A 23,273-nucleotide genomic window follows, 5' to 3' on the forward strand; every position below is an offset into this window, starting at 1 on the left:
TGGACTTTTCTTGGTGGCCGAACTGTTAACGTTGCAAATGTTTTTTTTTTTTTTTTTTTTTTCACACTTTATTTTCCTACTTTTACTCATGACTCCGGGTTTGATCCTTTCTACTTACCTACCATAACATTTTTTAACCCCCCCCCCCGTCCCGGAAACAAACACTCGGGTAACGCCGGGTACCCCCGCTAGTAGTCAATAATGTAGTAATCGTTAGTAGTGGAAATTTGGTAAATTGAATTACTTAAGAGAACGGTTCATCAAGAATTTGTTTACGTTGGACTTAAAGACAACCAAATTGTAGTCAGCTGGAAAACAGGCAAACGTAAGAGAGTTCCATAGGCGTGCAGTTCTAAGAAAGAAGCTTTCTTCATTGAATCTACATTTAGGTTTAAAACGAGTAACAGAAATTTATTTTTTGTAAGTTACAATGGTTTTCGATATATTCTTTTGAATAATCTTAATCTGATTAAATCAGAATGGTTCAATGATTTAGAGCCCAAGGGCCCATCTCTTTCCAAAAGGCACACAAATTCATCTGCTATGTCAGACCGCAAAAGGCTAACTCTGATTCTTCTACTATCGATCTGCTGAAACATATGAACTTTTTCTCCGTCTCTCTCAGCTAGTCATTAGAATTGACAATATCCGTTTCTCCTCTCAGCCCATCCTCATTTGACCACCGAGGAACTAACCATTTGAAACAATGACCATCTAACTACTTAAAACAACTAATCTGTGAACATTCAAATCCTAATGTCTAGGGGGTCCTGGCCATTATTTTTGGTAAAATCTCAAGTAGGTCATAACCACAGCAGAGAATCTCATATTAAAAAAACAACATTATTTTCTAAAATGGACGAATGGAATTCGAAGTGGCTCAAACTCCAGATCAGACATATTTCCAATTTCTTATATGGCCTCTCCTCTCTCTTTTTTTATTTATTTTTTATTTACTTGCAGTAAGTTTTCTATTCGTATGCATTGCAACTATGCAACTAAACATGCAGTCTAGTGCATGTTTGCAAAAGTATCTAGCTGAAATTGAAGCCATATATTTAAAAAAAAATTTAATAGATATTTGGTTTTTAGAATGTCAAAATAGTCTATGAAATGTATTAAATAATATTTGATTATTGAGTAAAGTGAAAAAATTAAATTTTTCTTTGATTCTAAAACAATCTCTTTTATAAAAATATCTTATTTTTCATTCTATTTTTTCTAGGATCATTTTTTGCAAAATTTGACCAGAGTCCAACAAAACATGATCCTGATGTTATATTTACGGACAATGAATCAGCGGATACATGTAAAGATGAAATAGTGTATAAAAAGGATGCATTTCACCAGTTCATCATTTCTGGTAAATTTAGTAGTTTCCTCACAAGATTTTTTCATATGATGAAACCCCAATTTTTTTGTTTACTTGCAGGCTGCCCAGCATTGCCCAGCATTGCCCAGCATTGCCCAGCATTGCCCAGCCGTAAAATATGCATAAATATTATATTTTAATTAATTAAAATTAATTAAGAAAATGAGACATGTGCATGCAAGTATTATTTTTTTTCTAAACCATTCACTTCTTGAAAGTAAAACAAAAAAAGATATTCAAGCTAAGATTGAAACCAAACCTAAAGACAGTGAGTCAAGTACAATAACCATTAGACACGATATTACAAGGTGTTTTCAAACCGTCTTATTTTTAACATGAAGAAGCTGTCATGTTTCACGGCCGCACATGCACTTTCGTGAAACAGTTGAAAACAGATAAAAATCTGATGCCTTTCAAGTACCAATTTTTTAATTTTGATCCTTTAGCAACCCTTTTTTCCCGGGTGAAAATCAATTAAAAAGTGTTCCACATGTCTTATGATCCTATACATCAAATTGCAAGTCTGTAGATGAAAAATTCGTTGAGTATATAGGTTGAGAAATGTCTTCACACACACATCCTCACTTTTACAGATATATAGATTGGGTCAATTTCAAATGTTGGTACAAGGGAAATAATTCACTTTCTCATTTTTTATTGTAGCAAGAATTGTTTCCCTTGGTATAAAGAACAAGGCAGATTTTGACGATCATGGATTTTTTTTTTTTTTACACGGTGGTCACCACTTATCAAGGCCCGGAAGCCACTCAATGTTAACTTGAGCCATTGTTTGTTGTCTACATCATAACATGTCATAAGAAAATAGACGGTATTAGTACATTTAACGACCCCACACATTATTTTTATTATTTTTTTGGAATCCTTTGAGATAAGGCTTCATAATTTGTGTATTGATTTTTTTATTTTTTGCGGACTGTTATCCTCATTTTCATAGTTGTTGTTTCACCATGTTTCAGCCAACTCATCCTCTTGCCTTCTTCAGGTGATTAACCGCGACGGGATAAGAATGCGGAGTCTTGTAACTATTCCCAGCAATTACTCTGCATTCCTATCCCACCATGGTTAACCACCTGAAGAAAGCTAGAGGATAAGTTGGCCGAAATGTGGTGAAACAACACCTATGAAGATTATGTTCCACAGTTTTTTGTTTGTTTCATTTCGATATTGTCTTAAAGTATAATAAATAATCATATTCATAGACTAATTTTTTTTTAGTAAATTTGAATGGCACAAAAATACAGAAGTCAACCGCTCCTGAATGACCAATCGATGAGATTGCTTTGTATTTTTCTACTATTTTACAATTGATTAGTCAATCAAAGCCTTGTTTTCATGTACATCCAATCAACAATATAGTGGCCTGAGTTTTTACAGATTTTAGTTGTTTGAATTGAATATTTTTCTGATTTAAATACCTTTTTTTTTTCTTTTTTTTTTAAATTGTTTTTTGTTTTATCTTTACTTTCATATATCTGTATTTTCCTGTTTCAGGAGAAACGTCATATGTAAATCCTAAGAAGGTTGGCACGAAATGTGCTGCTGTTTATTGTGTTACCGTCAACCCTGGCTGTAGCAAACATATTCAATTTTGTCTATGGCCTGTTAAGACCAACCCAAAATGTTGCCAGTTTGGGAGTCATTTTGAAAACATTCTCAAAGCTAAAGCAACACAAGCCAAACGCTTTTATGCAAAGGTAAAAAACAAAAATTGAAAATTGTTTCAACTTTAACGTTCCATCACTGTTTACATAATTTAATGTTTCCCTTTCTTTCAAGATGATTTCACTGTGTCTTTTGCTTAAAAGATTTTTATTTTGTTTTTAGTGCTAGCCCATAAATCCCCACCCCCTACCCCCGAAGAAAACAAAAATAAAGAAAAAAATCTGTATAATTTATGTAAAGAAAATATTGTATTTCAAAAATCACGTAAATTGATCAAGTAGTTTTATTTTTATAAAGAAAATTATTTTTAAGCAAATTTGAGTTTTTCCAATGCATCTACCCCATCATTCCCTTGTTAACTGTGAAACTGACTAATCTCCCTTGCTTTCCTTGAAATTCGCTATTGAAGAAATAGAAAATGCTTACTGCTAGTGTCTATCATATTTTTGTGAAAAATAGTTCTAACATATCTTCTATTGGTCTATTGAATGATTTTATTTAATTTTTTGAATTTATATTAATTTCAATATGACACCTAAGTACGTGATAATGTTTAACCCCCGAAATGCATTTGTTCAAAATTCCATTATACTGCACAAGCATCTGCAGTGGGAACAACTCTTAAATTCTGAAAATATACATTTTTTTTCCTTTTTTTTTTTTTTAAATTTTAGTTGTTGCAAAACCCATGGAGTGAAGAGGAGAAGAACGTTGCCCAGCAAGCATATGCAGGTTTATTGTGGAACAAAATGTTTTACTGCTATGATGTTGAGAAATGGTTTAAAACTGACTGTAAAGGTAAATATAACTTTCTTTCATGACTCTTTTTAGCTGTTGTATTATATTCAGCAACGTTAGAGGAATATTCTCACCATTTTACATGGCATTCAATATCAATAAGGCATAGAGAGCAACACTGGAGAATAAGACATTTAAAACAGTTATTACCTTGGTGATATTATTAGAATGCAGAAAGAAACTAAAAGTGGTAGGAGTGGATGGACTAAGTTCAGGGAACTTCCGGCATTACTAAACAACAAAGCATTATTGCTGTTGACCAAGGGAATAGTCAGGCATGTGCACACAGTGTGATGATGCAGGGAAGTGAAACTTGACCAATGGTCTATAAACTGCACAAGCACTTTTTTCTTCATAAAAATTACCATATTAACAATCATTCTATTGTATTGTGCTGTTACGCTTTCTATGGACGTCAGATACAAATGCAGATATCATCGTTACCGCCTTAGTTCAAAATGAAACATACTTCTATAACTACTCTGGTTGATATAGTTTCAGAATATATCTAGTTATGGGAATATATCGTCAGAACTCTGTAGGAGTTTGTAGCATATTTCCATTCTAGGGACATTTTGTGGCAGCACAGACACCACAATATTGTTGCACCATCTTTGAATAAAAATGATACTACACTTTGATCCTTGCCTAGAGGCCAAGAAAGTGTATTTTAGTTCAGATTGCACATTCAACACAATTGTCTCCAAATTCTACTCTGTGCAATTTCTTTTAATAACTTGCTCCTCAGTTTTCCTTAGCCAAACTTACTGTAATTCAAGACATCCATGCTTCTGTAATAGTTTGTTCAAAAGGATGACTGCTACACATGACCATACCAGCATCGTCAATTCATCCTTAGAATAATCTCTATGTTTAGTAAATGTATTGTCTTCAGCAAATCCTCTGACCTGATGTGTTTGGTTTGATCACAATTATGTCATATTGACCCATCTTTGTTTGCTGAATTATTTTTCTTATATTTTTTTTTTTTTTTTTTAATTCAATTTTCACCCCAAACAAGGCACAGTGCCACTTTGAAGCAGGGGGCTACTATTAGGGAATTAATTAGCGGGGTCATTATGAAGGGAGAAGAGTAGAAAGATGTTTGTTAACATTACACTTGAACTTCTGCATATCATTGCAGTTGGGAAAGCAGAATCCCGGAAGGGAGTTCCAAAGACCCGCAGTTCTGGGGAAGAAACTATTGGAGTAAAAGGCTTTCTTGCACCTAGGGATCTCCACTGTAAAGGGATGAGACTTAGTAGCTTGTCGGGTTTGTCGGGGGTAGTTACGTCGGGGAGGTACAAGTGTTTGCAGTTCGTCAGAGCATTCACCATTAAAGTATTTGTAGAACAGGCAGAGGGATGCAACATCTCGTCGATGGGACAGAGGTTGAAGCCTAGATGACAGTTCAGGACCTATCAGGTTTGCGACTCTTTTTTGAACCCTGTCCAGGAGCGAGAGACAAGCAGCAGATGCACCAGCCCAGATGTGACAACAGTACTCCATACATGGGCGAATGGTTGCCTTATAGAGGTATAGGATACTGGCAGGCGTAAGTAGTTTTCTAGCACGGTAGAGGGAGCCAACCTTCCTTGCAGCAGCCTTGGCAATGCTCTCAATGTATCTATTCCAGTTCATATTCCCTGTAAACGTTAGGCCGAGGAGTTTAAAAGAAGTACTTTCAGGCAATGTGTTCTTGGCCATTGCTATTGGTGGTAGAGAAGGTTTCTTGTAGTTATTGAAGGAAACAAGCTTAGTCTTAGCAGCATTGAATGAGACCAACCATTTTTGTCCCCATTCCACTACGGATTGGAGGTCATCCTCTAGTGTTTCTGCCATTTTCTTGGATATGTGTTGATTTGTTTTCCCCTCATATCTGTTATAGAGAGTGGTGTCATCGGCAAATATACCCATCTCTGAAACAATATTATCAGGGAGGTCGTTTATGAATATCAGGAACAATAGAGGTCCAAGGATAGACCCCTGAGGCACTCCCGCATTTATGTCATATTGTTTGGATGTACGTCCGTCGAGGACAACTTTGATTTTTCTATTACTTAAGAAGGATTTAATTACGTTATGAATTCTTCCAGTGATTCCATATGATCTAATTTTCCTTAGAAGACCATCGTGCCATACCCTGTCAAAAGCCTTAGATATATCAAGGGCCACCGCTCTACCCTCCCCTGTTTTATCCAATGAACGGTATATACGTTCAGAAACTACAGTTAAGATATCTGCTGTTGAACGGGCTTGCCTGAATCCATATTGTTTGTCAGTCAAGAGTTTAGCAGCTGTTAGGTGCTGGACTAGGGCTTTATTAACTAAGGACTCAAATATTTTGGCGAAAAGAGGGAGGAGGCTAATGGGGCGATAATTTAGTGGGTCAGTTCTTTCACCAGAATTCTTGAAGACTGGTACCACAGAGGCGGTTTTCCAGCAGTCGGGAAAACAAGATTCGTTAAGGCATTTATTGTAAAGTTTGGACAGAACTGGAGCAACCTCGGCAGAGCATTTTTTTAATAGCACAGCCGGGATGAGATCTGGTCCACATGCTTTAGAGGTGTCTAGGTTTTTTATAATAGCATGTACCTGAGAAGGGGTGATTTTCAAGTCGTCAAGTGTGGCGTCTGTTCGCAGAGGAAAATCAGGGAGTGAGTGGTGTACCGAGTTCAGTGTGGAGTTTGAGGCAAACCGACTGGCAAGCAGATTAGCCTTGTCAGTTGCCGTGCAAGCAACCTCATGATTGTTTGTTAGTGGGGGAATAATTGACTGTCCATTATTAACTACGCTGTTGTAGATTTTCCAAAAATCCCGGGTTCCTAATTTCTGTGCTTCGATGCGCTTTCTGGTGGTTTCAGAGTAATCTGACTTAGCTGTGTCTATCACTCTCTTACAATTATTTCTAGCTTCTATAAACTTCTGTTTATTTGAGCTGGACTTATGTCGGTTGAATCTGCGGAACGCATGCTGCCTTTGACAAATGGCAGCTGCACAAGCAGAAGTAAACCATTGGGGGGAGTGGGGCTTGCTATAGTATTTCTGTGCGGGAACATGTGCTTCAATAGCAGTTTTGAACCATTCAGTTGTCTCATTTGCACACTGTTCCGCTGGAAGAGTAAAGATATTTTGCCATGGGGCATCTCTGATGAGCTCCCTGATGGCTTCCCAATCAGCCTTTTTGTAATACCTCGTTGTTTTGAGTAGTGGGTCTTCAGTTTTAGGGCGAGAATTATATATAAAGTATTTACAATGTAATAATGATGCAGCGTTTCCCATTATAAAAGTTAAGCAATTTTGAGCCTCACCAGTATTAAAATGGGTGACCAGTTGAGAATACCAGGTGCTGTATGTGCTTTCTGCTTATCTTGGTATTGTTTGCAGTCATTTTGTACTTCCCTTTTCCACTGAATTCAGGTGTTGTTGCACACAACCCTTGCTTCAAATTACATGCACAACCATCCTTACAAACGCTATCAATTGTGTCTCAAGATGGAAACCATCATATAAAGTAAGACAAGATTTTTTCTTATATTTTTTATTTAAATAGCTTTCTTAATAAAAGGTACAGAATTAAATCTGTTTTGATATAAAAAAATATACTTTTCATTTGTATATGTTTTAAAAAAATTTAATTTCTGTCGTGTTTGTTTGTAAAAAACTTGTCCTCCATTTCTTTTTGAAGTTGATTGGGATTCTGGCTCAGAGCTTTCTGATGATGAGGAAGACAAAGAATGTTTTGGATTCACTGATCCTTGCATCAAGGATTCAAATCAGGCAGAAACTTGTCTGATTGAAAGTTTTTCATCTAAGATTTCCAATGAAAATCCAAATGAGGGAAATGGTGTTACTTCTACAGGATCCAATGGCTCAAATCCTGAAAATAAAGACGGTAAAAATATGAAAAAAAGACTAAAAATGGTGTCTCTTTTCACTGTGTTGCTGTCTGCTTAACTTATGCATGATAGACCTTTGGGCATCTTTAACAGCATGAACTAAAACCATAATTTTTTACTAGCAAGTGTAACCTTTAAAGCGGAAACAAACAGAAGAACCAAACTTAATCGTTAAAATGTTCACTAATGGATCACGCCACTCGGGTTCAATACTTGGTTGAGTCATCAAAAACTCAAAACATGATACTTGATGCTTTTGCTAAACACTCAGCATCAAAGAAATATCCTTTATCTTTACAAACCCATAATTCGCGCATGCATGAAGTATTGTTGTCACATCTGAGTTGGTGCATCTACCACTAGCATCTTCCTCTTAGACACGATCCTAAAAAAAAAGTCTCCAATCTAATAAGTCCCACCACATATGAACCGATGCTTCAATCGAATCTGATATATCCTGCACCATTGAACAAGTGACAGCCCCTGGCTGATTGCCACAATGTTGAATCCCTGTTCTTATTTTACAAGTACTTTAATGGAATGTGCTCATACAAACTCATAGCACTAGTACCTCCTTCAACGTAAATATCCTGACCAACCTGTCAAGCAGCAAAATTCCACACCTTCACTAAAAAGATCTCCTGATGTTGGAAAGTTTTTTTACTCTAATTACTGCTTTTTTTGAACTGTGAGACTTTGGAATTCCTTCTCTTTATTTTGCTTTCCCAATTATACTAACATGCAGAAGTTAAAATGTAATGTTAACAAATATCTTGCTGCTCAACTCACTACTTAGTGTCCTTATAGGCATGGTCTCATATCCATAGTAGCCCCTTACTTCTCGGTGGCAATTTACCTCCTTTGGGAGTGAATATGAGTACAAAAAAATGTTGAAGATCAAGGTAAGATGAACAAACCAGAGAAAGGAGTGGTGTCTTCCCCTACATCTTGATACAATAACCAATGAAAATGGAAACCAAAGCCGATCCATTTATTAATTTGTTTTATGCACATCCAGGCTCTGATTGAGAGTTCTATATGTAGAAACTTGTAAGTTCTCATTTTTCTGTTGAGTTTCTGTTTGTGAGCACATTTTCTGCATACGACAACAGAACTTCGACGTTTTGAAGGCCACAGTGTTTATACAATATTGATGATCGTGAGGTCTTGCACAACTGTAAAAGGATATGGAAAATGATGTAGAGTGAAAGACATCATAATCGTTTTGCATCTGTGGAATATATTGCTGCAAGATTGCTTCCCCAAAGGCTACAGCATGATCATCTTCAATTCTAGCATCAATAAACACTCAACATAAACCATCCTCATAAGTTATCAAATTTTATTCATTCCATTTATTATTTTCAATCCCCTCATAATATTCGTTATCATTCAGCATTCCATTCATGCTTATCCTTGAGTAGCTTTTAACCTTGTTAAGTTTTAGCTTATTAGTAAAAACAAGCTATCAGTGATGAAGACCATCTCCTTCTTGGATGTGAACCAGTGGTTCAATGACTGAAGTCAAAAGGAAGCTTCCCCACCCATGTTACAACATATCAGGAAGAGAGCAGACTACAGCTATGGAGCGGATGGCTAGAGAATGCCCCCCTCCCCACACTGACATGAAATCTCTTCTTTTGAAGCTCTCCTTCCTGGTTCAAAAGCACCCTGGCTCAAGTAGAAAATAATTAAAAACTGCCAGAAAACAGGAATGGGGCGCTCAAAAGTTCCTATTACCAGATTGGGGCTACAAAACTGAGCCAACCATCTACTGCCCAACTGATACAGCTTGAAGGATATTGCAGAATACAACGATGATGCAAAGAACTACGTAGAAAAAGTGGAAAATGTTGTATGACCACACACACATATATATATATATATATATATATATATATGTATATATCCAAGAAGGAGATGGTCTTCATCACTGATAGCTTGTTTTTACTAATAAGCTAAAACTTAACAAGGTTAAAAGCTATTCAAGGATAAGCATGACTGGAATGCTGAATAATAATGAATATTATGAGGAGATTAAAAATAATAAATGGCATGAATAAAATTTGATAACTTATGAGGATGGTTTATGTCTATATATATATATATTTGGAAATCACTTCATACAAGCCATGAAGCCACTTGATGTAAGGAGGTAAAAAAACAAATACCACTTTAAGGTAAAAAATTAGTCAACGATAAGTGTTATACAGACAGAAAACAGCAATTCTTCCCACTTTGTCAGGAACATTAGTTATAGAATACGAGAATTAAAAGACAATAAAGAAAGTGAGAGTTACGAAATTGCCGAAAATAAATTCATGGTCGACTTTCTACTCTCCGAAATGTTCACAGACAGACAAAGAAGTAAAAAGAAAAAGATGTATGACATGAACCAACATTAGAATCTTTCTTGTACCACCAAAATGAAACAGTACTAACATTGTATTATGTAACCATTTTTATATACTGGCTCATTTGGCATAATGATTAAAATGTTTACTAATAGGCCAGGAGACCAGGGTTCAATCTCTAGTTGAATCATCTCAAATATTCCAAAAAAGATATTTTCACTTTCATAGATATAGATGGATAGATTAACAATGTCCAAAATTGACTATTTATCTAACACATTCTTGTTTTATTGTCTCCCTTTCCTTGCGTTGTATGTTCAAACAATTTTAATCTCTTTCATTTACCTCACTTACGCCTCGCATCTCTACCTCTCTCCTCTTCTCTCTGCATTCCCTCTCTTGGTTCATGCTTAGAATAACCATACATTAAAAAACAAAAGTAAAGAAAAATTTGTACAATATTTGTGAAAAATATCATATTCCAAAAAACATAACTTGATCAGGTAGTTTTATCTTTAACTAAGAAAATCAAATTTTATAAGTAAAACAGGGGCTACTATCTCGCATGACCATCTTAAAAATAATTTCAAAAATCAAAGGAGATAACTTAATTAAAAAAATAAAACCAAACAAACAAGGGAGATAACTCAACAAAAAATTAAAAAAACAATGGAAATAACTCAACAACAATTAAAACTTATGTGGACACGAACCTCTCTTTTTTTCCTGTTTTGCAAGTTTCAGATGTATACACTGTTTTTAATTTTAGGAAAATGTTTTATAATAATGCATGTTGTTAGTTTGCAAATATCTTTAAATATAATAAAATGAAGACAAAATCCAAAATTAGTCTCTTTTTGCTCAATATTTGTTTCTCTCTTTCCCTGTACACATACTGGTTAAATAGTATTTCTACTTGTGATGGTATTTCCTTTTGTTTAAAATGAACTATTCTTGTCTTTTTGCTCCTTCCTTTCCTTATTACCTTTGACTTTTAATAGAGAAAGAGAGAGAGAGAGTAGTGAAGGTGATAGGTACTATGTAAGATGAGAAGGGTTAAATAACATACAGTAAGAAGGTGAAAGTGATGGGTAGAAATTTAATAAGAATGGGGTCATTTAGTGAGTTAATTTCAAATTACAGATAATTAAAATAATTAAAATGGAAGTTGTTTTTTTCAAACATCACTCAATCCCAAAAGTAAGGGATATTTTGGCATGTTTTTTTTCATATGATTAAAGGGGAAAATTCCTTAGGAAAACAAATATTAATTAACTCAACTTTAATAGAAAGCTGATGTGTGTGTTAGTCTTCCTCTGTGTGTATGTGTTTGTTTGAACCAATATAGAGGGGAAGATCTGAAAGAAATACATATGACTTGTCCACTTAATTACAAAGTATGACTCATTAGAACAATGAAAACATAATATTTTTGTAAACATGACTCAATCCCAGAAATAATAAATATTTTAGTATGTATTTTATGTTATTAAATTATATGTATATATAACATACGGCACAATCATGTTGACACACAGGTTCTCGCCAGATCACCGAAGTTAAGCAATGTTGAACCTGGCCAGTACAAGATGGGTGACCATTTGGGAAGGCGAGGTTCTGTATGTACCGCGAGGTAAAATACCAGATTGAGAAACTGGTGCAGTCTATCCTTCTCTCGAGGGTAGGTGGGACTTTCTTAAGCCATATTAGGCACCCCGTTTAGTGATGGCGTCATGATAAAAACTACCCTTGATAGCCCTGGCAAAGCATCAAGTATTCAACTACCAACAAGATTCGAATTACACTACAAACTCGTGCAGTGAGTTCAATCTTGACTACAGCCATGCTGGGTAGATGGAAATTATATAGGTAAAAAAACGATTAGGGAAACAAACGTTGAGCAATGGGAACATTTCTGAAGAACTTGGAAAAAGGACTAGGAGAAATTTGAATCAAGAAGACTGAGACTATACAGCAGATGGTAATACTGAAAAAACTGAAATATTAAGGAAAACCCTTGAATGCAGAAACTATCCCATACGAGCTACAAACACTAACCGACCATATGGAAACTGCAACAGAAGTAAAACAAAAAGATAAAGGAATGCCACATGAAATCAAGAAAACTGAAAAAGCAAAAATGCAAGTTACCTACCTTCTCCCCCATGCCAAGCAAAAAAAACAAAAGGTAGTGCCGACATAGACTGGTATCGCACCAAATAGTCGTGAAAAGTTAAGTAGGATGAAAAGATCAAGGAGAAAAAGCACTAACCAGACCTTCACTGGATGAGTACAATGCGAACTGAAACCATTGAGAAGCTTGTTGCCACTCAAATTCCAGTGAAGACTAATTGGCATTGCCAGCAAGAAGTTAATGGTAAACATCTGTTGTGATAACACAAAGTCATTCGCAAAAGTTATTGAAAGAGGACAATGTGAGTACTGGAAATCTGGGGTGACTTGACACTCAGATTCCAGGGAACATCACTGATAGTTGTTAGTGAATAATGTCACAGTTTATGAATTTTTTAATGAAATCAAAGTAGAATAAGTAGTGGTTGCGATCCCATGAGTATGTCTAATATATATATATATATATATATATATATATGACACTTTGTGTGTGAGTTTGTTCCTTATGGACTCAAAAACGGCTGGGTCGATTTTTTAAAAATTTCAAAAACATGTATCTTATGTGACTGGAAGTGTTCTTAGGTAGGTTTTGTATCACAATACCTCAAATAAGTATCTGAAATCGATAATCGAAAAAATGCCATTAAAGAAGGAACAGTTCAATTTTGACCAAAGATAACATTTTTATACAGCCTAACATCACAAGTGAATTTGAGAAGTTTTATCACCGCACAAGTAGAAGGGAGCCGTGTATAAAATCAACAGTAGGTTCTTTGATAAGACAAGGCACCGTTCGAAAGGAATATTTCTGTTTAGAACACAATAGAACCATTGTACTTGACTTTTGCATTTTAAACTTTAATTCAACCCATTATATAAAAATAATTTAATAAAATCAACAGTAGGTTCTCTACAGTGCAATGTAAACTACAATGGATGGTCATGTTCAATGCTGCCAAGACTAAACTGGTTTCATTCAATAATTACAAGAAGCCTTCTCTGCCACCAATAGCAATGGCCAATGACTCTTTATCTGAAAGTACATCTTTTAAACTCCTTGGCCTAATGTTCACAGGAAACATGAGTTGGAACAATTACATTGAAAGCATTGCCAGGGTTACTGCGAAGAAGGTAGGCTCTCTCTACCCTGCTAGAAAACTACTAACACCCGAAAGTATCCTGTATCTCTATAAGGCCACCATTCGCCCATGTATGGAGTATTGCTGTCACATTTGGGCTGGTGCATCTGCTACTAGTATCTAGCTCCTTGACAAGGTTCAAAAGAGAGTTGCAAACCTGATAGGCCCTGAACTGGCATCTAAGCTTCAGCCTCTGTCCCATCGACGAAATGTTGCATCCCTCCGCCTGTTCTACAAGTATTTTAATGGTGAATGCTCTGACAAACTGCAGACACTTGTGCCCCCACAACGTAGACACCCTCGACAAACCCGACAGGCAGCTAAATCCCACTCCCACACAGTAGAGATCCCTAGATGTAAAAGATCTTTCTACTCCAATAGTTTCTTCCCCAGAACCGCTAGACTCTGGAATTCCATTCCAGGTCCCTGCTTCCCCAATTGTACTGACATGCAGAAGTTCAAGTGTAACGTGAACCGACATCTTGCTTCCCAAATCCCAACATAGTACCTCAGTAGTTGTTATGTAATAAAAAACAAAAAAAAACAATGAATTATGGATTAAATAACTGCAGGGAGGCATGTGAAGCTTCTTTCCACTGCACTGTGATGAGTGCCCAACTAGAACAGTCAATCAATCGATTTGATTAAAAAATGATCAATGTCATCAATTTCGATGACAATAAAAATATGGGTGTGCAAAACATTTGTTGATCATCATTCAATCTTGGGTAACGTCGGGTCTCCCTGCTATACAAATTTGGAATTAAATTCAATAAATTAAAAAATATTTGTGACAAATTTATTATTTGACAAGAAATACAATTTTTTTTTGTATTCCTTGTATTAAGTTCTTTTTATTAATTTTTTCCCCTCAATCCATGGATTTTCAATAAAGCTATAAAATTATATATACGTTTAATAATACAAAACACTGTCTCTACATTACCAAACCTTTTTTATTAAAATGACTGTTTATTCTTTCTACTGCATCTTCTTTTTGTTTAGGGAAAAAATTATATAAAAGGGAAGAAAGAAGAAACATAGAATGGTTATTCCATTTGCACAATTGCAATGTTATCTCAATGCCAGACAAATGGGAGTTCCCATGGGTAAGAAATTTCTTTATTCTTATTGAGTTGTATATTGAGATTCTGTTATTGAGCTATCTGGTGTTGTGCAGATGTCAAATTCAAAAACAGAAAGAGAATTATCGTATTAGCAAGAATCTCAATCTGATATTTGATAACGATAGAACATTGCTAACAGTTAATGTAAATGTAGTCAAATTAACAAATGAAAACTATGGATAAAAACATGTTATAAATGGGTCACCATTAGCAAGTGCTAAATTAACAACCAGATTTGGTGAATGAAAGTGAGAAAAAATGCCGTAAAACACAACAACCATTGTCTAACATTTCTTATTAACTGGTTACAAAAATAATTCCATGTATTATCATCAAAGTTACATTGACACGAGAAATGCACACACACGTGTGAAGTTGTTTCATAATTTTCTTAATGTTATGTTGTTTCACATCTTTTTGCAGTATGCTGCCTGGGATTTGGCCTTTCAGATGATTCCATTTACCTCCGTTGATCTGCAATTCACCAAGAAACAATTACTTTTATTCTTATCAGACAATTATCTGCATCCAAATGGTCAAGTGAGTAATGTCAAGAATTATTTTTTATTTTTTTATTATTTTCCAAATTTTTTATTTTGAACATTCAATTTAATTTGCTTATGTTTAAAAAATTTCTTGACAAAGTTGAAGATGTTAAATATCTAGGCCAGATACCAAAAAGTAATTTGATAGAAGTAGGTGCACTTGACATAGACACACATCTGGCTGGAAGAAAACATGATTGATTGTCAAAAATAAAATAATCGTTAGTTGAAGTTAGGCACCTGGCTGAAAAAAAAAAAGCAAATATATTGGATTGCTAAAAATAAAATAACTATTAATTGTAGCCACCTGCAAAAAGTTAGCAGCAGAAAGAAACATTTTGTTGCCAAATAAAATCTACAGTGGGCATTTGCAGGCAATCACAAAATGTTGTATAATGACAACTCAAATTGATATCATCAGTTGGTTGGCAATTTGGGTTCTAAAAAAAATTATCTGCCAAATCCCTGTGCATGTATCGTCCTTCTTCAATAACTCGCACTTTTTCACAGTAACTGACAACAAATCTATATCTTTATCTTTTCATCAATGTGTTGTCAGTCTTTTATCTTTTAAGCAGTAAAATAACAAAGATTTCACAGTTACATATTCTCATGTCATATTATTTCAATGTAAACAGTAAAAGGTACTTATGCATAATAAAGGAACATGATATCGTTGCTATTTCCCAAGCAGTTTACGTAAAATGTTTGAAGGCGCTAAATGAAATGTTCATTTTTTTTTTTTTACAAATGCTGGCCAATTTTTTTTTACAATGAAAAATATATTATTCTTGTTATTATGAAAATAATTCAATGAAAAATGAAAACAATATTCTTTTTGTTGTTACGAAAAAAAATACAATGACTAATTATTGGACAATTATTACGAAACTTTACAAAAATTCAGATCGAGAAAAAATTGTGAGGTAAGTTTCATAGATAAATATTTATTTTTTGAAAAACAAATAACTGATAGAAATTTTTTTGCATTTTCTTTTCTGTTTTTATAATTTTTTGTTCAAATTCAGATAAATATTTAATTTTTTTATTCTAAATAAACCAATGATAGCAAATAAATGTTTTCTTTAATAATGTTGACTGCTGTGATTTCATTAGGTCAGTATTTCAATACATTCCAGTGTTCTCTGTAAACTGCCTGAACAATTCTAATGATAACCTGGTCCTTATACTGCATAGGTACCCAATAAAATTCTAATCTGATGAAGTAAATGGCCTCTATGCAAAGATCTTCACAAACTCAAAGTAATTGACATGTACTGTCTGATGCGTCTTTCTCTCTCATCAAATTCTAACCCACACCATCCATGCAAGATACATTCTGAAAAGATTACTGGTTTGAACAAATTCTTCAATTCTTTGAAGAGTATTTCCCAATAGTATCTGCTGGCTGGAAGGAAGGACCTGCTTTAAATCTATGAAAACAAACATGGAGGTTTGTTCTATGTTTTTGGTATTTGTTGCTGAAACCAGGAATGGCTGAAGTATACAAAAGATTTAGCTACTGATCAATTTGAGTAAACTGCCATGATGTGGAATGCAATGGGGCTCATTTGGAAATGGTTGAACCAACCACAAGTGAATGCTATTACAAGTTGTAAGATGTGTTAGAAAGATATAGTTAATTTTTTTTCCTTTTTTCTGTAAAAATGGGCTGCATGTTTTAGTCATACATGCAAAAAGCAGATGTCGCAGGTAATAGATGTCCGACCAAGGGAAAAGCACAGAGAATTGAAAATATCTCTGGTTGGAGTCCAGCTACTCAAGAGATGTTTTTTGTTTGAAGTAAAATAAGTACCTCATTAAATAGGGTTCAGACTGAAAGTAACCCATTTGAGATATCTAGAATTGTGCTGTACCAACAACCACCCTAGGCAGGTTTAACCAGCTTCCTCTCAAGGAGGAAGGTTAATGAGAATATCAAATCTACAAGTGCTTCCCAGTATATCACTGTCAAATAAGATATATATATATATATTATTCCTTAATTGGAATTCATTTTTGAGATGAGCATTATATATTAATTTATTTTTTATTTCGGACTATTATTCTCATCTTTATTAGTTGTTTTTGATCTTTTATTGGTTTTGTTTATTCACAACGTTTCGGCCAACTATTCCTCTGGCCTTCGTCAGGTGGTAACCGCGACGGATAGGAACTTCGAATCTCCTAACTGCATTCTCAGCCATCACTGCCATCCGTAGTTGTTGTCGTCTCACCACATTTTAACCAATTAACCTCTGGCACGCTTTGGGTGGGATTGAAACCGCTATCTTCAGACAATGTTCATCTGGAACTGTAGAGATTCAACGTCTCTATCAACTGCGCGACGGGCCCCGAAGGGCGATCAAGGTTGGATTCTTTGATCTTATAAATCTACGTTTTATTTATTATCTGATCTTCCATAGTCGAGTCCGTACCGATTGGTATATATATTATTCCTTAATTGGAATTCATTTTTGAGATGAGCATTATATATATTAATTTTTATTTCAGACTATTATTCTCATCTTTATTAGTTGTTGTTTTTTTTGATCTTTTATTGGTTTTTTGTTCCTGCAAAACAGCCTTGAACAACAAATAATATACCACCTGACGAAGGCCAGAGGAATAGTCGGCCGAAACGTTGTGAACAAACAAAAACCAATAAAAGATAAAAAAAAAAAAACAACAACTAATAAAATGAGAATAATAGTCCGAAATAAAAATAAATTAATATCAAATGAGATTATGATAAGTTTTTGTGGGTTTTGCAGAGAAACATCGATGTCCTCTTACATACAGCACCTGATATTCCCAAATGGTCACTCATCTTATACTGACCAGGCTCAACATTACTTAACTTCAGTGATCTGAGAACCAGTGTATCAATATGATTATGCTGTATATAGAATTGGCTACTACGGATAGCCTCATTTTGTACTTTATTTTTCTTTTTGTTCTTTGTTTTTAATTTCTATCTTTAGATTTTTTATTGTCAAGTTATAAATAAAATAAAAAAAGTCATGTTTACTATTTATGGATGTCTGGTGTGAATGCAGACCCCATTATATTACATTAACACTCCTAATAAAAATACACCATTTTATTTCTTTCAGAAAAGTTATGTTTAATCTTACTATTGACCTTTGTTTTCAATTTCATCCACATACAAAGAGAAACTGGTGCTACCAGATCAGGCTGCCCTGTGGCTTCCTGAGACGAAATGCACCTACATTGACGTTTTTTTTTTTTTTTTTTTTTTTTTTTTTCTGATCTTTTTTGTAAAACTTAATTATGTTCTGCAAAACCAAAAACAAAAACAACAGCCTATTCCCCCCCCCCCTTTTTTATTTTATTTTTTCCTACCTTACTCCCGGTCCTGGATATGACCTTAAACTACATCCGATGGTGAGGTCCGGCTTACGGGCTTGGGGAGTGTGGAGCCACCTCTTAATTGCCATTGCTCCCAGGTCCACCCTGACCTGGAGTGGTAGTACCTGTTAGGGTCCCAACTATGGGTTAAATAGAAACAGATTTTAAAAAGGAAAAGAAACAACAAAAAAAGAAAGAAAAAGAAAACAAATATATTCTATTAAATTATCTATTTATTTATTTATTTTTTTGCCCTGTCGGTAGGGCATGAGAACAAACCGACTGCCCCCCTGCAGAGGGTAAAAATCCCTCAATGGGGCAACCAGTTAGCCGTGGGTTGCTACCCGTAAAGTCTTAGGACGTGATCCTGGTGATTGAGCGAACCTAAACCAGGATACATAGAAGTTTAGGCACCGCAACACATTACTTTGGCCCTTACTTCGATTAGACGGGCGGTCGGAGAGGCCCGATCCGACCAATCGGCCAGTCACGCCAAGCCCCACCATATATTGCCCATTCCAAAAACTCACTACTAATACAACACATCCCCCCTCTCCCACAAATAACCCTACTCCCTAATATATGATGGAAAGCGGTGGCTGAGGGTCAATCGATTAGGTGTGAATATCGATGACGAGGCTGTAAACCCCTCAGGATTGCTACAGATCCCATAGCAATATCAAGAGAGAACAGATAATCATTATGATACCACCAAAGTCGGTTATATCATCATTGTATCCCTGTAGAGGCTGGGCGAATGGGTTTCCCCCCAGGCTTTTCCCAAATAGGATTCCGAGGTAGGTGGGGAACAAAGATGACGAAAAAAGAAAACAAAATATATGGCTTATTCCTCCCAAAAACCACCCAACCACCCAAAGAGAACCCACTCTGATGTCTCTGACATCAGTAGCTCTGACGAAGAGACGATAAAACCAAGGAACTCAACATTCGTAGTAATAGAATCAATGGAGGAAACTCCTTTGAGCAAACTATCACCTTTTAAAATTGAAAAAAATCTTAAAACTCTAAAACCAAAGTCTATTAAAAAACAATTTAACGGCAGCCTACTAATAGAAACCCATAACGAAGAACAAACTAAAGAAATATTGAAACTAAAATTATTTGAAAACATCAAAGTCAAATGCTACAGACATCCAACCCTAAATACCTGCAAAGGAGTAGTGAAAAGCCACGAACTTGCACTTTGTCCCTTGGAGGAAATCAGGACAAACTTACAGAAACAGAATGTGTTAGATGTTCGCAGAGTTCAAATTAAAAAAAACAGTGAGAAAATCAATACCAATACATATATACTAACTTTTGATTCCCTCACCATACCCAAAGAAGTGAAAGTCGGATATATGAAAATAAATGTAGAAATTTATATTCCAAACTCCCTCCAATGCTTCAAGTGCCAGAAGTTTGGACACCATCAAGATCGGTGCACACGATTACCAGTGTGTGGAAGATGTGGAGAAAGTGGCCCACACATTGACTGCAGAAAAGATTTCAAGTGTGCCAACTGCCTGGGAAACCATGGCGCTGGCTCTAGATATTGCGAAATATGGAAAAGAGAAAAAGAAGTGACCAAACTAAAACATATAAAGAATATATCCTACCCAGAGGCCAGGAAAATCATCGAAACTAAAACATATGCAGATGCAACCAAAAAAACTAATCCAATCAACAATCAAAATGGTCATATACATGTAACGGATACAACTGACAAGAAAATTGATGTCCTAAGCAAACTAATAAAGGAAATGAAAGAACTATTAGAAGAAATGAGGAAAATGAATAGTGCAATGTCTGCAACCAATCCAAGGATAATATTAAGTAAAGACACTACTGAACCACAAAAAGAAACAAAACCACAAACCATTTCTACAAAAACAACCGAACAACCATCAAACACATCACAAGCCAGAAAAGAATCAAAAATCCCCCCAGACAAAAAAAACAAAAACAAACAAAAACAGGAAAAGAAAGATCCCGATCTATATCTCGAACAGGGACTCCGACAGAAAATAGATTTGAGGGATTGGAGACGATGGAAGTTGAACACAATTCCAAATGATGAACAAAATATTACAATGGAATATCAGAGGGATAAAAGCAAACCAAAATGAACTCACATTATTAATAACAAATATGAGCCCAGCACTTGTCTGTCTACAGGAGACCTTTCTGAAAGAAAATAATACCATCAACATAAAACACTACACATCTTACAACTACATAAATAAAGATACGGACAGAGCTTCTGGAGGCACATCAATACTTGTGAAGAATGAAGTCCCTCAAAGACAAATAAATATAAACACAAACTTGCAAGCAATTGCAGTTTCAGTGACTCTACATAGAACTATAACACTTTGCTCAATATACATCCCTCCAAAAGATACAATCAACGAAACTGAGATAACTCAATTAATAAAACAACTCCCTAAACCCTTTTTTCTACTAGGAGATCTCAACAGTCACAATGTAATATGGGGAAGTAAAGAAACAAATAAAAAAGGAAAAGAAATAGAAAACATAATAAATAAAAATAATCTATGCCTCCTTAATAATCAAAACTACACCTATATGTACCCAGCAACAGGTACTTTCACCGCCATTGACCTTACCTTATGTGATCCTTCCATATATATGGACTATGACTGGAAAGTACACAATGACACCTGTGGGAGTGATCATTTCCCAATCATCCTGGAAAGTCTAAGTACTAGCACTGAACAAAAAACACCCAAATGGAACCTACATAAAGCGGATTGGGAGGACTTCCAGGAACAGTGCAAAAACCAATTAATTATCGAAAAGAATGATGAAGATGACCATTTGAACTACTTCATTAAAACACTGACAAACATAGCAAATAATACCATACCGAAAACAACCAAAACCAACAATCACAACAAACCTTGGTTCACAAAAGAATGCAGAAAAGCCATCAGAGCTCGACGAGCTGCCTTGAGAAAATTCGAAAAGTATCCAACAAGCGAAAATCTGGATTTCTTCAAAAAGAGGCCACAATAATACCAATCCCCAAATCTGAAAACTCAAACATCCAATCCCAATCAAGTAACGTCTCAGATCCATTGAATTTTAGGCCAATAGCTCTAACAAGCTGCATTTGTAAGACCATGGAAAGGATTATAAACAAAAGACTAATCTGGTTCCTGGAAACAGAGAATCTTATTACAGAATTTCAAACAGGATTCAGGAAAAACCGAAGTTCAATAGACCACATAGTCAGACTTGAAACCTTCATCAGAGAAGCCTTTGTAAGGAAGGAACATTTAACAGCAGTGTTCTTTGACATGGAAAAAGCCTACGATACTGTGTGGAAGTACGGTGTTACAAGGGATCTGAAGGCGCTTGGACTAAAAGGCAGAATGCCAATTTTTATTGAAAATTTTTTAAAAAATAGACGGTTCAGAATAAAGGTTGGCACAGCTCTCTCGGACTTGAAAGAACAAGAGAATGGAGTACCTCAAGGGAGTATACTGTCAGTGACCCTGTTCAGTATCCGAATTAACAACATTGTAAAAAACCTTAACCCTGGGGTAGATTGCTCCCTATATGTGGATGACTTCCTAATATGCTGTAGATCTAGATATATATCTATAATAGAAAGGAAGCTTCAATTGTGCTTAAACAAAGTAATGAGATGGACGGAAGAGAATGGATTTAGATTCTCCAAAAGAAAAACGAAATGCATGCATTTCTGCAAACTAAAGAACATGCATAATGATCCTGTCCTAACCATGGAAGGAACGCCCATACCCGTTACTGACCAGTACAAATTCTTAGGGATTTTATTTGACAAAAAGTTAACATTCATCCCACACATAAACTATCTGAAAAAAAAATGTAACAAAGCTGTAAATCTTTTGAGAGTGGTAGCACATACCGATTGGGGTGCAGACAGGGAAACACTCCTTAAACTTTACAGAGCACTAGTCCGCTCAAAGCTAGACTATGGCTGTTTCATATATGGATCAACCCGAACATCATATATAAAAAGCCTAGACCCTATTCACCATACTGGCCTAAGATTGGCCCTAGGAGCATACAGAACTTCCCCCGTGAACAGTCTATACACGGAAGCACACGAACCCCCACTAGATCTAAGACGAGAAAAGTTAGCCCTTCAATATTTACTGAAACTGAAGTCTTGCCCAAACAACCCTGCATACCAATGTACCTTCTATCCTAAATATGAAGAACTCTTTAACATGAGAAGAAAAACTATCAAAACGTTCGGGCTCCGAATGAAGGAAAGCATTGAAGAATCGAAAATTCCAATCTCCAGCATTCACAACTTCATACTGCCTAAAACACCCCCATGGACCATGAAACAAGTTGAAATAAAACTCAACCTAAACAAAAAGTCCAAATCTACCACGAACCCTATTGAATACCACGACGAACTTCAACATTTAAAATTACAATATTCAGACTACACCTTTATCTACACAGACGGGTCTAAAAGCAACAATCACACTGGATGTGCAGCAACGTACCATAAAATCACAATGAAGAGAAATCTTCAAAATGAAGCATCTATATTCACTGCAGAGACTATAGCTATCGATCTAGCACTCAACATAATTTCAGAGGAAACCACCAAAAACTTCATCATTCTCACAGATTCTCTATCAGTCCTATTATCTATACAAAACCAAAAACAAGAAAATCCACTAACAACAAAATTAATAGAAAAAATCAATATCCTTTCAACTACTAAAAACATTATTCTTGTCTGGATCCCCAGCCATGTGGGGATCAAAGGCAATGACAGGGCAGATATAGCTGCAAAAAGATCTTCTCACCTTCCAACTGACA

General features: G+C 35.4%; 1 protein-coding gene across 7 annotated transcripts in view; it reads left to right on the forward strand.

Annotated features, from left to right (window-relative positions):
- LOC145278160 (uncharacterized) overlaps positions 1 to 23,273 on the forward strand; it is a 228,701-nt gene that overhangs the window by 65,793 nt on the left and 139,635 nt on the right. For 4 of the 7 annotated variants that reach the window (XM_080130508.1, XM_080130471.1, XM_080130543.1 and 1 more), the window contains 6 exons: positions 1,226 to 1,363; positions 2,885 to 3,087; positions 3,730 to 3,853; positions 7,542 to 7,748; positions 14,384 to 14,487; positions 14,929 to 15,045. In XM_080130508.1, coding sequence (XP_079986634.1) covers positions 1,226 to 1,363; positions 2,885 to 3,087; positions 3,730 to 3,853; positions 7,542 to 7,748; positions 14,384 to 14,487; positions 14,929 to 15,045 — 893 coding nt within the window. The remainder of the gene's footprint in view (positions 1 to 1,225; positions 1,364 to 2,884; positions 3,088 to 3,729; positions 3,854 to 7,541; positions 7,749 to 14,383; positions 14,488 to 14,928; positions 15,046 to 23,273) is intronic. The other 3 variants (XM_080130591.1, XM_080130652.1, XM_080130670.1) reach the window with 1 other exon arrangement.

Source organism: Euprymna scolopes, chromosome 1, assembly GCF_053919585.1.
Source record: "Euprymna scolopes isolate OS-2025 chromosome 1, ASM5391958v1, whole genome shotgun sequence".
Taxonomy (NCBI): Eukaryota; Metazoa; Mollusca; class Cephalopoda; order Sepiida; family Sepiolidae; genus Euprymna; species Euprymna scolopes.